General features: G+C 36.4%; 4 protein-coding genes across 6 annotated transcripts; 3 read left to right on the top strand and 1 right to left on the bottom strand.

The window, feature by feature from the left end:
- The first annotated feature begins 804 nt into the window (after positions 1–804).
- LOC125200937 (CMP-sialic acid transporter 4-like) lies at positions 805–6,844 on the top strand. 3 transcript variants are annotated; one of them, XM_048098782.1, is made up of 16 exons: positions 813–928; positions 1,176–1,379; positions 1,560–1,676; positions 2,391–2,447; positions 2,638–2,715; positions 3,853–3,897; positions 4,259–4,318; positions 4,507–4,629; positions 4,779–4,856; positions 5,329–5,398; positions 5,573–5,680; positions 5,815–5,948; positions 6,026–6,105; positions 6,219–6,267; positions 6,356–6,421; positions 6,631–6,844. In XM_048098782.1, the coding sequence occupies exons 2-15, from the start codon at positions 1,212–1,214 to the stop codon at positions 6,404–6,406; spliced, it is 1,218 nt and encodes a 405-aa protein (XP_047954739.1). In that variant the 5' UTR covers positions 813–928; positions 1,176–1,211; the 3' UTR covers positions 6,407–6,421; positions 6,631–6,844. The 3 variants fall into 3 exon arrangements, 2 of the variants coding, with proteins under 2 accessions (XP_047954748.1, XP_047954739.1); XM_048098791.1 differs by lacking the exon at positions 3,853–3,897 and having other exon boundaries at positions 812–928; XR_007172813.1 differs by lacking the exons at positions 6,356–6,421; positions 6,631–6,844 and having other exon boundaries at positions 805–928; positions 5,815–5,957; positions 6,219–6,268.
- Positions 6,845–9,175: 2,331 nt separating this feature from the next.
- On the top strand, positions 9,176–9,671 carry LOC125216654 (major allergen Pru ar 1-like). Its single transcript, XM_048118411.1, has one exon. The coding sequence runs from the start codon at positions 9,195–9,197 to the stop codon at positions 9,669–9,671; it is 477 nt and encodes a 158-aa protein (XP_047974368.1). The 5' UTR covers positions 9,176–9,194.
- Positions 9,672–10,265: 594 nt separating this feature from the next.
- Positions 10,266–12,316, bottom strand: LOC125204377 (pentatricopeptide repeat-containing protein At4g02750-like). Its single transcript, XM_048103034.1, has 2 exons — positions 10,853–12,316; positions 10,266–10,726 (listed from the first exon to the last, which is right to left on the bottom strand). Exons 1-2 carry the CDS (start codon positions 12,297–12,299, stop codon positions 10,266–10,268), a joined length of 1,908 nt encoding a protein of 635 aa, XP_047958991.1. The 5' UTR covers positions 12,300–12,316.
- Positions 12,317–13,177: 861 nt separating this feature from the next.
- Positions 13,178–14,505, top strand: LOC125215970 (28 kDa ribonucleoprotein, chloroplastic-like). The gene is made up of 4 exons (XM_048117560.1): positions 13,178–13,565; positions 13,741–13,842; positions 13,923–14,195; positions 14,283–14,505. The coding sequence occupies exons 1-4, from the start codon at positions 13,218–13,220 to the stop codon at positions 14,334–14,336; spliced, it is 777 nt and encodes a 258-aa protein (XP_047973517.1). The 5' UTR covers positions 13,178–13,217; the 3' UTR covers positions 14,337–14,505.
- The last annotated feature ends 173 nt before the right edge of the window (positions 14,506–14,678 follow it).

Here is a 14,678-nt window from a genome sequence, read left to right on the forward strand (position 1 = left end):
TTTAAAAAGTACATGATTTTTCATATTTTCGACAATCAGTTAATATCAACATAACTATCATAATATGTTAATATAACATGTATACAATACCAATATTAAATTGTTTTGATATATTTAAGGCACTGTGATAAAAAAAACCTCTAAATTTGGTAGTTATTCTTATCTTCTTAATATTAAAAAAAAAATTTATATGATAAATTATAGACCATTAGATCTCTAAATTTTTATAGCAATTGCTTGCACCTCAACTGAATTAATGCTTAATTTAACTCGACTTAATCACCCGTCTATGTACCAACAATGCTTAATTTAACTCGACTTAATCACGTCTATTTTCCAACATCACGACAATATTCTTCAGCCATTCTTTAATAGTGCTACTATCCTATAATGAAAAGTATAGTACTCCTTTCGTTCCATTCTAGGAGTCCCATTTGAGTTCGACACGGATTTTAAGAAATGTAAAAAAAATTGATGAAAAAATGTAATTGAATGCGAGTCTACTTTCATATATTAGCTTTATAGTAATAGAATATGAGTATAAAAAATTAGTAAGATATGAGGCCTATTTATGGAAAATTCAAACCGAAACTCTTAAGTGAGGCATTAAAAAGTATAAATCGGAACTCCTAAAGTAGGACGCACGGAGTACAACTAATTTTTATCTATTTTCTACCGAATGTTAGTTAGCGTTCTGCCGCATCGTAGATCCAAAGCAAAATCGCCCAAAGTTACAAAATCCTGAAATCAAAAACCTTTTTCACATTTCCTTCTATTCAACTTTCACTCACTACTACTCCTTCCCTCTTCACATATAAGGAGGGAAAATTAATTGAACATAACTGAATTCAGTCCTCGGTCGGAGCAGCTTTATTCAGATCGCGGCGGTGCAGCCTCTCTCAGATCTAAGCCGCCAAATCGGAAACCGGTATTGAATTTTTTGACAGCGGGCACTTCTATTGGTTCATGTTATGAGCTGGATCAATTGCGTTGTAGCTGTGCCAATGTAGTTGGACTTCCAACCCGAAAAATGGATTTTCAGTTCGAATGTTTTGAGTATTGCGTTGTTATTTTAATGCTACTAATATTTTTTGGGATTAAAGTGATAGCTATGCAGTGGCTGATGATGGTTTGATCGAAATGATTGTTGATTGGCGTTTGCATTTGTTTTGCAGATTGATATCTCGTAGCCTGTCCAGGGTGGTTTGCCGATGAATAACGGGATGGTAGAATGCAGTGTCTGTCATTCCAAATTGGTTAATCCATCCACTAAGGTTGTGTCACGAGCTTATGATCGACATAGGAGCAAGGTTTCGTCAAAACAGCGGGTGCTTAATTTCTTGTTAGTTGGCGGTGATTGTGTCCTAGTTGGTTTACAGGTATCCTTTTACATGGTTTTATCACAGTGAAGATGTTAGCAATATGAATATGATGCTTTAGTTGATTTGTTTAGGAGATGGAATAGTCGTTATAGTGCCATAGGTTCTCATTGTACCAGTGTGATTTCTTATTAATCTCTCTGTTCTTCGCCTCGTATCATGTCTGCTTTGTCTTTCCAGCCTGTTCTGGTTTATATGTCAAAGGTTGATGGCCGCTTCGCGTTTAGCCCCATCAGTGTCAACTTTTTGACTGAGGTTATGAAAGTATTTTTTGCAATTGCAATGCTTATATTCCAGGTATGTCTACCCATTTGATTATTAGAATGAACAGAACTATGTTTATTACATATGTAGTTTTTTCCTTCTTGTATTGGAAAGTAGTAGTATGGTTTTGTATAGATGGTTGAAAAAACTTACAGAAAATAGAAATAGGAAGTTATGGTGCTTGCACTTTATCAGTAAGGTTATGAGATATGAAGATATTTGATGATGTTTTAACATAATTGTTACATTATTTAATTTGATACTGGCGAAAGTCACAAGAATCACCTGAAGCTGTTACATTTGAAGTACATCCACTCACATTCTGGATGAGAGTGAGAGGCCTTATAGCATAGTACCAAACTATATGTGTGATACTTAAAACTCTGGTTAGATATTCACATAATCTTATTTTGAGTACAATGAGCAGGAATATGTTCCTATATTAGTCTATCATGGGGTTACTGATAAATTCACCCAAAAATTATACTACTATGCACTAATATATACCTTATGTACTCCAATCTTTCTATCTGTGGTCACATGTGGGTCTTTGTATGCATCTCATAAATGTATATATATATACTCCGTATATGACAATGGGGAATATTAGCATAGCCTAAATTTTTTTTAATGGGTAGCACACAGCTGCTCTTTGGTTAATTATATTATATACTCCAAAGTTACAACCGTGCAAATCGTACTCCATACCCTCCTAGTTGTAGTTATGGTGTTGTGTCTTTCCTGCAGGCTAGGAGACAGAAGTCTGGTGAGAAGCCGCTTCTCTCAATGTCTACATTCATTCAGGTGCTTTTAAAACATGGATCTAAGTTCATAGAACTTCAGCTTCAAGGAGACTTGAATCCAAATTGCTTGCATTTGACCAATAAAATTTGTATATTATGTTTATGTCTTCCCCCAACTTGTACTGTGGTTTTCCCCTCAATCTCATTTAATAATTTCTTGACTGACATACCTTGTTTATATGTCTTTGCAGGCTGCTCGTAGCAATACGCTACTTGCCGTTCCAGCCCTTCTTTATGCTATAAATAATTACCTGAAGTTCATTATGCAGGTACATGTATTCGTATCATTCTAGTACATTTGCTTTTCTTTTAGTACTTTTCTAATTGATGTGTTGCTAAAAATGTTTAAAGGTATTATGAAGCATATGTATCTGTTTCGGTTGGTTTTGTTTCTCATATGGTTGGTCATTCTCGAGAGCGATCACTTGTACATATATATATATAAGGCTGCTTGCTTCATCTTTTAAAATGCCGTTCAACACCTAGCAACTGATGTCACACTCAAAGAAGTGATCATAAAGCAACATATACGAACCAACATATTGACATATGAAAATATATTTCATCCATTGGAAGTGCCTATGTATATATATGTGTATATATAGGTAGGGCATTTTAGGTCATTGTTAGTTTATTTTTAGGTCATTTTAATAAAGGATGACCTAACATGATCTAAAAATGACATCAAACCCAAATTTTATAAAATGACCTAAAACTCATTAATAATGACCTTCCGTGTTTTTGGTTAATTATTGACCATTAGATAACATAATCCTAGGGCCAAGATTTGGGCTGCATTTATGGATTTAGAAGCATTCTTGTTTGGATCATCTCCCTACATCCCTATATATATATATATATATTTCAATATGATTTATGCATGGTTGTGTACCGATGTTTTTTTATGGTAAAATATATTTAGTAGGGTTCACTCAGGATCATTGTTGGGATAACAATTTGATGCCTTTTCAACATTAGGATTTGGCATTTATCAAGGCCACTCTACTCCCTTCTGGTTAAATTCAAATTCATTGATAGGGATCTCATAGTTCATGCCTTTCCCTTAACTATGTAATGCCTTGGATGATAACAATAGTGTTTAGTTTCTTCTACTTTAAATGCTTTTCTGGTTACCATAAAATATGTAATCCTGAATATTGCTTATGTGGGATCCCGTTATTCCTTCCAAATAAAGAGAAAATTTTGTATTGTATACTTTGGCAAGTAATTAAACTTAAAACAGTGCTACTGTATCCAATTGTATCCGAAGTCCGAACTATGATTAGGATTTATTGGATAATTTGCATGTGCTTTAACTGTCTCTGTATTGAACTTTTCTTACTTGTTCTCTATGCAACAGTTCTTTGGATAACTACTAACTCAATATCCACAAACCTTTTTTCCAGCTATATTTCAACCCTGCAACAGTTAAAATGTTGAGCAATCTCAAGGTATATTGCTAGTGAAGCTCCCCTTACTTGAAGTGCTAGATTTTTTATAATTTTTTTTATTTGCGTCTAACAATGTAGAATGACAAGGTCTCCAAAAAATTATCCGTGCCTTATTTAAGAGCATTCTTCCCCTTTTGTGCTAAGTAAAACAAACATATCAGTATCTCTTTAAAGGATGTTAGTAACTGTAAAGCTTATTAATGTAATAATAACTATTATTATTACTATTATCAGGATTTATCATCATCATCAAGTCATCTGTACTTCTGTTTATTTAACTTTATCTAGCATTTCTGATCATCTTTTGAAGAGCTACAATTTCTGATCTATTATCACTATTTTCATGTGTACTGTTTTACAGGTTTTAGTCATTGCTGTACTTCTGAAGGTCGTTATGAAACGCCGATTTTCAATAATTCAGGTCAGTTTCCTTGATTAAGAAGCTAAGGCTGTGAAGTGTTTTTTTATTTTATTTATTTGTTCATAAAAGATGAAGGTTTCCGATTCACCAGACCATAGGGATGTAAATGAACTAAGAGTTTGATGATGAGTCATGAGCCATAAAGGCAACGTGTATAATAATGTCTATACATTGCTGTGAAATTGCAGTGGGAGGCTCTTGCATTGTTGCTGATCGGTATCAGCATAAATCAACTTAAATCCTTACCCGAAAATACAGCTGATTTGGCTCTCCCAGTCACAACTACTGCATATGTGTATACTTTGATATTTGTAAGTGATTAAAGTCATTAGCTGGTGATTGCATTCATCATGTGCGGATATGCATACCTATAAATCATCTACTCTCTCCAATTTCCTTTTAGGATTCACTTTATTTGTATACTCTGCACTCAAAATTCACTTTTAAACATGTAATACAGGTTACTGTTCCTTCTATGGCCTCTGTCTTCAATGAATATGCCCTGAAAAGCCAATATGACACAAGCATTTATCTTCAGGTGATAGCATTACAAGTTTGTTTAGTGTGACATTTTGAGTATCTGTTTTGATTCTGTCTGGCTTAGTTTTGACCCCTTTTGTCATGTATGTGGACTATCTTTAAGAACTCCCTTCTATGTGAGTGCAAAAGTGGCAAATGAATTTTTACTGAGTGTAAAGACAGCATTATCATATTGCTTTGTGCCTAAATTGTCTCCTTTATAAGCGAGCCCTTTTTTGACTCAGATACTTGGAATAAGAATGTGGTGATGCTATGTTAACTACATAGTTGTGACACAGTGACAGTATACTTGGAACCACATATATGGGGATGCAATGTTGACTCGTTTTTTGACTGATATAATGGAGAGTTTGAATTTAAACATTTGCAGAACATGTATTCTGCCCTGTAAGATATTGGCATGCTGCATCTCTCTCACAAATAGATTCTCATTTTTTTTACACATGATACGCCACTTTAATAACCTGCAGAACTTATTTCTGTACGGATATGGAGCTATATTCAACTTTCTCGGAATTCTTGGATCTGTCGTAATAAAAGGTATTGGTGCAAAGTGATACTTTAGATCAGTTCTACCTTTTGCAAGCTTTGACATCCAAGTATCATTGGAAGTGTAGAACAAGGTCTCTAGGTTTCGCTTCTGTTTTAGTGTCATTGCATTGTAGTAGGATGACTGTTCTTTGCTTAATTAACAACATAACATAACTGCTTCAGGTCCAAGCAGCTTTGATATATTAGAAGGACATTCAAAAGCAACCATGCTTTTGATATGTAACAATGCAGCGCAGGGAATTCTATCCTCCTTTTTCTTCAAATATGCTGGTAAGAGGATATTGTAGGAGTTTTTGTTCTTGGGAGTAAAAATAACGTGCTTTACTTAATTCCTCATCACCACTTACAGCTTAGAATTAATGTTTCATAATGAATGCTCACCAAGGCTTTTCCATTGTCACCAGATACAATTTTGAAGAAGTATTCGTCAACTGTAGCCACAATATTTACAGGCATAGCATCTGCTGTCATGTTTGGCCATAGATTGACCATGAACTTTATGTTAGGGATATCAGTTGTTTTCATTTCAATGCATCAGGTATCATAGGTAACGGAGATCTCTCCTCTTTCATGTATACATATTGGGACTTACCTCTTGCCTTGTTATCTGTCTAGTTCTTTTCACCTCTTGCAAAAGTTAAGGATGATCAACAAAGTGATATGCTTGAGAAAGCTAATGTGCTGGATGATCATAGGTTGTAGTATTTATTTTCTTTCTTGTTAATTTTAACTTATTTTGTGGAATCTTGTAACCAATCCGAGAAGGATCTTCTCTTACACTGCATATTCTCAATGTTTGTTATATTAGGTCAAGGGATTCATCGTTCATAGAAATAGCTGCTGGAGCTAATGAGGAGGTATAATCTGTTATTATTTATTCTGAAGATGATAACCTCTTGTTCCTGAAATTACATGGCCATCCTCATTACTGATTTCTGGGTCCAGGCTAGCCATCGTGTGGGACTTGATGAAAGACAACCTCTTCTTCCAACCTAAAGTTGTTTTGCTTCAGTAAGTGACAAGAACTTTATTTGTTATTTCCTTTAACTAGCATGCAGGCCATGTGTGCACGTCCACTGAAGGATGTGTGTTCATTTGAAGTGTATTATCTTTGCCATACCATTTGTTTATATCAATACATTGTTGCTACCGCACAAGCAAAACATGCATGCCATTCTGCTATTTCAACATGTGTTTTTGAACATAAAATTTTGTTTCAGGTCTCGATACTATCCGTGCAAGATATAAAATAGAAGACAACGAAATGTTTATTAGGATAAAACAGAGAATATAAAATGCGATTGGATGTCACACTAAGAAGCATGGTTAATGTCATTTTCGCTCTGGCACATCGATTCTTCCCTGGAAGAGTTTGACAATACGCTGATGGAGAATTTAACCTTGGAAGATATATGAGAAGTGCTACATGTTTTATCTGCCGTCTTACCCTTATACCTACAGTACAGTGTTCTCATTATGTATATTGATGAATTATAGGTCAGTTATAAGTTGATTAATTCTTTACTAACGATATCTTCCTATGTATTTTAAGCCCAATTTCTGGTTGTGGTCAGCAACTTTGAGATTTCTTATCTAGGGAAATATTTTTATTTAGATGTGACTGCCCAAGTCCAAGAGTAGCTATGTAGATAAATTCAAATTAAGCTTTGAACTGCATCCTCTAAAGGTTAAACACAACCATAGATCTTGTACTAATACATTTTTATTTCAATAGGTCATTTTATAAATTTTTTGTTGTATTAATGGATTTTGTTTTGTTAAGTCCTTTAATAAATTCTTTTTGTTTGTTCTTAGACTAATTAAGTTTATTTTTATTTTTATTTGAGAAGTTTTTATACTTTTATTTTTAATTTGGTTGGAATTTTTTAACGGACATTAGCATTTAATAAACTTTAATAATGTCAGTTAAATTTATAGCAATATGTCCTTTTTCAAAATATACGCAATCTGCATGTGTATTCTCTTATAAATTATTCTTCACATGGGATTTCCTCTCATTTTACTCGGACAGCGATGTAATTATTGGACAAACTCAGCCATAAAAACCACAATGCAAGTCAGAACAGACACACTCTATGTAAGATTTTTCCGAAATCCACTACTGCTAAGGGTCTTACACATAAAAAAACACTTGCCAAATATGTAAATTAGTAATATAAATACGAAAACACCACAATTAAAGGCAAACCTTACATTTTTTGTTATGTTGTAGCGTTCAACAATGCGCTACCAATACGTGACTTGCCTTTGGTTGTTGGAGAACACCGGGTGCTCTGAAATATCAACCCAACTCTTCGTTAGAAGAATGGTCTCCTCGGATGCTGTAGTTCGTCCTCCCTGGGGAAAATTCTTGGTTGACCTAAGCAGGCGATAATTTCCTAGCTCTCATCTTGGATTTTTTCTTTCTTTCTTGACTGGTCGGCGGGGCTCAGCTCCATGTCGTCGAGCTTGTATGAATCCGTGGTGAAATCAGGATCGTACTGGTTGTTAGGATCCCAATTGGACTCCACGGAACCCGACGTATCAAATGGCCGGTAATCGTATTGTTCTGTACCCGGCCACCGGGCACCACTACCGCCGAACATGGACAATCCGTCGGGGCTATTTGGATTTGGGAAACCACCGAGATTCAAACTTGAATATGAGAGAAATTGATGGGGGAAGAGAGTGGAGTGAAAGGTGTGAAATGAGAAGCAAGAGTTAGACAAAAAAAAAAAAAATCCGCGTCGCATCGTCCGGACCTATCGCCCGCTCGGACGATAGGCCGGATGATGCGTAATCCGCGCCCGATGCATTTTGCATCGTCGCCCACACCTACAGTGGCAAATGATAAGGTAGAGGATGCATCGAATGGGGCTCAATGGGCTATCCTCCGCCTTATTATGGATGCTCCTAATCTTGGTGGACTTTGTAATTCAATGCTTGATAGGGAAATTTAATCCAATATTAATAGACAATAGCCTTGTTAGTGGACATGTGTTTAATATACAAAACTGAAACCTACTTATTCATATGAAAATTGTAAATTGAGATACAAGCAAGAGAAAGAGAAAGTGTAGTCATGATTACGATATTTTAATATTTGTATATATGAAATTGTAAATTCATGTAAAAGTTATTATTATTCAATACAAGCTTGATCAGATTTATATTTATATTCACATTTAGTGCCAAATACAAGCAAGAGACAATGTAGACTAGTCTACGTTGGTGTGCTAGCTTGCTAAAACCAAGTCTATTATTTAGATCTCCAAATAAATTCATACATAATTGAAACAGCTCTTAATTGGCCCTAGCAAAATGATTCAACTTGCTATGTCAAATCAGATATGGGCAGTAAACTAAACACAGTGAGTAAAGTCAAATAATATAATTAACTCACCTTCCAGTAAATATGTTATGCATTTTCTAGACCAAAAGAATTAGAATTTATTCATCTTAACTGAATACTTAAATCAACACAAGTATTTGGCATTAACGAACTCAAAATCTAAAGCATAATGATTGTATAAAACCATCGTACTCTGAAATGGTAAAAGAAAAAGTCCATGATGAGGTGCTAACACATCCAATTATTAAATTATTTTAATAAATAATGCACCATGATTAATTGACTCCAGTTTCAACAAAGTGGTGCTAAAGCCACGGAAAGAACCTTCCATCTAACACTATAAAAAAGCAGCTTCCAGTCCTAAGTTTTCTCATCAAGCAAACTCATATAGGAGTATTCATTTTTGTTTCGTGAAATTAAATTCATAGAGCAATGGGTGTGATCACTTACGATGTAGAGACCCCTTCCTCCATCTCGGCCGAAAAGCTGTACAAGGCAGTGGTGCTGGACGCAGACAACCTCATCCCGAAGATCATGCCACAGGCCATCCAGAATGTGGAGATCAAGGAAGGCGATGGGGGCGTTGGCACCATCAAGGTGATTCATTTTGGCCAAGGGAGCGAGTACAAGAGCGTGACGCACCGTGTGGATGCCATCGACAAGGACAACTTGACCTACAGCTACAGCATCGTTGAAGGTGATGCTCTTGCTGGCCATCTGGAATCCATTACTTATCACATCAAGGTTGTCCCAACTGAAGATGGAGGAAGCATTTGCAAGAACAGAAGCATTTACAACACTAAGGAGGGTGTTGAGATTAGTGAGGAAAAGATCAAGGAGGGGAAAGACAAGGCCCTTCATATGTTCAAGGCTATTGAGGCTTACCTAGTAGCCAACCCTGACTACTAGAAGACTGCACCACTGCCTAATAATATTGTGTGTGCGATGAGAGATGTGATTTGTTATTCCAAATAATTGTGAAACTATAGGCTTAATTGCCTAGCTACTTGTGTGTTTTTTGTTTTTAATTTGTGTTTGAGTGAATTTATTGTACTACTGTTGAATTTCTCTTGTACTAATAAATTATACATAAGCATAATACTGCACCTTTGAATTTTTTCTCGGTTGTTGTCTACTTTTTTTTTTTATATTCTTTTCGTGTTGAGGGCAAAATAATACTCCTAAGACTTAATTTAAAGGTTCATGGTTATTTGACATTTGAATGGATAATACTAAAAAATACGTCAGGAAAAGACAACGATCAAATGTCTAGTTATCAGATATATTAGATTTACAGGGATTATCCTTAGTACTATTATTATTTTGAGCGTTTGAATGGACGACCATAATTACAAAAATAGCAATTTATTACGTAGCTATTGGGCTAGATTGTATGTGTGCCTATGGCTATGGCTATGTTTATTCTGACGCTTAAAAGCTCCATACATAAAGCTTTATATGTATTGTTGTATTTTGATTTCCTCCATCATCTCTTGTCGAACTTCAACATTGAAAATATGTACCTCTAATATCGTCTGAAGCAACAATGAGATAGACATTTCTGAAGCCCATCTCCTGGTAAATCAAGTTCAATGCACACGATATACTCTCAAACTCGGGATGTGCTCTATCTTCAGCTAAAAATACATTTCCACCAATGCTCAACTCAATCCAACTACAGCCAGGTTGCTTCTTCACACCACTGTCTTTCATACGAACCCACATGTTATAAGCTTTTTCTCTCATCCCGTTAGCTAGATACATCTCAGCAAGAATCAAATACACGCCCGAGTTAGAAGGCTCTATATCCAAAATCCTCTCCCCAGCAATCTCAGCCAACGACATGTTCTTGTGCAATCTGCATGCTCCAAGCAATGCCCCCCAAACACTTGCTCCAACCTCCAGCCCATATATAGTCATCTCATTCAACACATCCATCGCTTCATCAATAAGTCCGAATCTCCCTAAAAGATCAACCATACAAGTATAATGCTCATTTGTCGGTTGAAGAGAGTATTTATTTTTCATGACATTAAAGTAATGTTTCCCAAGTTTCACAAGCCCTGCGTGGCTGCAAGCAGAGAGTATACCGACAAAAGTGATTTGGTTGGGCTCCGCTCTTGATGATCTCATCTTCTCAAACACCTCAGTAGCTTTTTCAGCAAGTCCATGTTGAGCTAATCCACATATTACAGAGTTCCAAGAAATGGTATCGTGGCAGGTCATGGAATTGAACACAAGTAATGCAGAGTCCATATTACCACATCTAAAATACATAGTTATAAATGCATTAGCAGCAGCAGTAAAGCAATCAATTCCAAGCTTAATAGATTCTGCATGGATTTGTTGCCCAAGATTTATTGATGGCATGTTTGAACAGATAATGAGAAAACTCGTAAATGTGGCTTCATCCATGGAAACACCATCTTCCTTCATTCTGATAAACAATCTTATACCATTCTCAAATTGATCATTTTCCCCAAATCCAAATATGGCTGCATTCCACACGGCTGTATCAAGACAAGGCATCAGTTGAAAAACTTTGTTGGCGTTTTCAACCTCTCCCATATTGAAGTACCCAATCATGATATTCGTCCACGACACAATGCCACTGAATGGAACTTTCTCTAAGATTGCATGAGCTTCTCTCACCAAACTCTTCTTGACAAAACTCAGCATGATTGAATTCCATGATTTCTCGTGTTTCTGAGGTGTCTCGTGGAAAAGCCTCAAGGCATCTCTGGTCCTCCCGATACTCAAGAATCCGTCTATCATTATACTCCATGAGTTTCTGTCCTTTCCAGGCATTTTATGAAACAATCCTTCTGCAATTTCAACAAAGTTTTGTTGCACATAGCCACCAATCATCGTATTCCATGCTCCAATATCCTTCATTGGCATATCATCAAATGTTTTCCTAGCTTCGACAATCTTACCAGTGCCTACAAACGCCTTCACTATAATAGTCCACGATGCAACATCCCGCACGACCATCCCCCTGAACAGTTCCTCTGCCTCTTCAAACTCCTGAACCTTCACCAATCCTCCCAGAACCAAATTCCAAGAAACAACATCTTTCAAAGGCATTGCATTAAACACAGTCATCGCCTCACTCATCAAATTATTATCAACATAACCTAAAATCATCGAATTCCAAGTAACAATGTCTCTATTCTTCATGCTCTCAAATACACCTTCAGCCTCTTTAACATGCCCGCATTTCATCAATCCAAATATCATCGTATTATACGAGAATAAATCACGGACCACCATCTGGTTGTACAAACTCGCTGCCTTTTCGGGGAAACCATTTTGAAAGTAGCCTCTGATCATAGCATTATAAGTGACGGTATTTCTGTGAGGCAATTGGTCGAACAGCTGTTGGGCATCTTCTACATGACCATTTCTCATAAAACTTGAGATCTTTGAATTGACGGGTTTCAAATCGAGCTGCGCGGTGACATTCCGATGATTCAAATAGGGTTTCCGACTGAGAGAATATGTAAGCGCGACTGCTTGTTTGAGTTGAGACGACATACTCCATCACTGGAACACAGCTGATTAGAGTTGGGTAGAAATAAAGGTAAAACACAGAAAAATCTGTATTAAAGAAGTTGGGATACAATTGGGCCTATCCTCCCAACTTTGCATCAATTTTAAATAAAACTTTGGGCTTTGCTGTAGGCCTTTGGACACATTGGTCTAAAATTAAAAGTGAATTCAATATTTTTAAAATTGAAGGGAGGTAATGAAAAGTGAGACTCTTTCAACTTTTTATATGTTTTATTTTGTTTCATTTTTATGAAAGTAATGATATTTGATTGTAAATTTTATGAACAATGAGGTTAAATTTTATGTCCAAATATGATAAATTCTAAATGAGATTCTTAAATTGGGATAGACTAATATGACAAAACTGAACTACTATTAAACTGGGACGGGGGAGTAAAGAGTACGTTTATATTTCAACAAATACTACTACCTCTGTCCCTGAAAATTTGATACAGTTTACTATTTCGGTCCGTCCCTAAAAATTTGATACACTTCACTTTTACCATTTTTGGTAGTAGATCTCATATTCCACTAACTATTCATACTCACATTTTATTATAAAACTAATACTTTAAAAGTAGGACTCACATCCCACCAATTTTTTCAACTCACTTTTTCTATTAGATTTCTTAAAACTCGTGTCAGGTCAAAGTGTGCCAAATTATCTGGGACGGAGGAAGTATCATTGAATATTTTCATACTATTCAATTAATATGAAGGGATAAATTAAAAATAGAGTATATTAACTCCATAGTACTAGTAGTAAAGATTCATAGAGAGGCTGTGAAACCTTATCTTACATATATGACTCTCCATTCTGATTGGACTACATCTCTCCACGTCAGAGCTATCAAGTGAAGATATAGAGAGAGGACAGAGAGATTCCCGTGATACCAGCCAAGGATGGCAACCACCGCAGCGGCTGCAGTAGCCTCATCTTTCTCGACATTCAAATGCATAAGCTCCAAGACTTGGCCAACCGATCATCTCTTAATAAAGATTTCATGTCCAAAAATCTCGGTTTCTCACTCTCTTGGGATTGGGATTGAATCCATTGGTGTGTGCAGCAAGTGGAGGGCCCCGCGTATAACCGCCGCGGTAGCACAGGAGGAAGCTGCTGAGGTGGCTGCTGCTGAGGTAGAGAGTTCGGGACCAAATACTAAGCTTTATTTTGGGAATTTGCCGTATCTTTGTGATAGTGCGCAGCTTGCTGGAATTATTCAAGCATATGCAAGTCCAGAGCTGGTTGAGGTATTGAAATTTTATTTCATTTTCATTTTTGTTTGTTGTGGGGGCTGGATTTCCTAATTTTATTAACTCAATGTTTATGATGTTCCACAAAATGTAGACAAATTTTTAACCATTTATTAGGATTTAAAACTACGCCCTTACTTTGATATTTACCCATTTCATTTTCCTTGTATAGGTTCTGTACGACAGGAACACCGGAAGAAGCAGAGGATTTGCATTTGTGACCATGAGCAGCGTGGAAGAATGCAACTTAGTCATTGAAAATCTTGATGGAAGTGTAAGAATCTATCTGCACAATCAAAAAAAGCAAAGTTTTTGTGAGCCTGAAACCATTTCCTGTGTGTTTTGTTGTTGCAGGAATATGGCGGCAGAACGTTGAGAGTTAATTTCTCGGACAAGCCTAAACCAAAAGAGCCTCTTTATCCAGAAACAGAACACAAACTTTTCGTGGGAAACCTGGCATGGACCGTTACATCGGAGAGCCTAACACAGGCGTTTCAAGCATATGGAGATCTGGTGGGAGCAAGAGTCCTGTATGACGGGGAGACAGGGAAGTCCCGTGGCTATGGATTCGTGTGCTACGCAACGAGAGCTGAACTCGAAGCTGCAATTGAAGCCATGAATGGAGTGGTACTTGATTACCTCTTCTTCATAAACTATACTAGTGTTAACCCTTATGCAATCTTAGTGATGGGTGTTGTGTTGTTGGTTGTTCAGGAACTAGAAGGCCGAGCAATGCGTGTTAGCCTAGCGCAGGGCAAGACTCAATAGGGAAGATATGCCTACACAAAGATGCATTGGATTTGCTTTAATTGCTTAACACCAAATCACAAAATCAGAGTTGGCATTTATGTTCTGGTGATGATTTATAGCCATTTTTCATGGCCATCTCTAAATAATGGTAACCCACGATTGTTATTTGAGGTGTGCTTTGGGTAAATTCCTTCATGTGCAATCCTTTTGTATTGAATGAGATATGACTAGTTCAAATAGAAAAGAGTGAGTGACTCTTTGGGTGCTGAATCAAGGAATTTTCAGTGGAAGCATTATTTTTGTTACTGCTACTCTTTATTTATTGGAGCAACATGCAAGATTTCTTTGGATTGATTGTTG

The sequence above is a fragment of the Salvia hispanica genome, chromosome 1, assembly GCF_023119035.1.
Source record: "Salvia hispanica cultivar TCC Black 2014 chromosome 1, UniMelb_Shisp_WGS_1.0, whole genome shotgun sequence".
NCBI classification, from domain to species: domain Eukaryota; kingdom Viridiplantae; phylum Streptophyta; class Magnoliopsida; order Lamiales; family Lamiaceae; genus Salvia; species Salvia hispanica.

Coding starts and splice junctions, on each gene's coding strand:
- LOC125200937 (XM_048098782.1), top strand. CDS start 1,212: ATGAATAACGGGATGGTAGAATGCAGTGTCTGTCATTCCAAATTGGTT. Junction 4,630..4,778: donor ATGTGTATACTTTGATATTT/GTAAGTGATTAA, acceptor CATGTAATACAG/GTTACTGTTCCTTCTATGGC. Junction 5,949..6,025: donor TTTTCATTTCAATGCATCAG/GTATCATAGGTA, acceptor TTATCTGTCTAG/TTCTTTTCACCTCTTGCAAA.
- LOC125216654 (XM_048118411.1), top strand. CDS start 9,195: ATGGGTGTGATCACTTACGATGTAGAGACCCCTTCCTCCATCTCGGCC.
- LOC125204377 (XM_048103034.1), bottom strand. CDS start 12,299: ATGTCGTCTCAACTCAAACAAGCAGTCGCGCTTACATATTCTCTCAGT. Junction 10,727..10,852: donor CAACCAAATCACTTTTGTCG/GTATACTCTCTG, acceptor TTGATCTTTTAG/GGAGATTCGGACTTATTGAT.
- LOC125215970 (XM_048117560.1), top strand. CDS start 13,218: ATGGCAACCACCGCAGCGGCTGCAGTAGCCTCATCTTTCTCGACATTC. Junction 13,843..13,922: donor TTGAAAATCTTGATGGAAGT/GTAAGAATCTAT, acceptor TTGTTGTTGCAG/GAATATGGCGGCAGAACGTT. Junction 14,196..14,282: donor TTGAAGCCATGAATGGAGTG/GTACTTGATTAC, acceptor TTGGTTGTTCAG/GAACTAGAAGGCCGAGCAAT.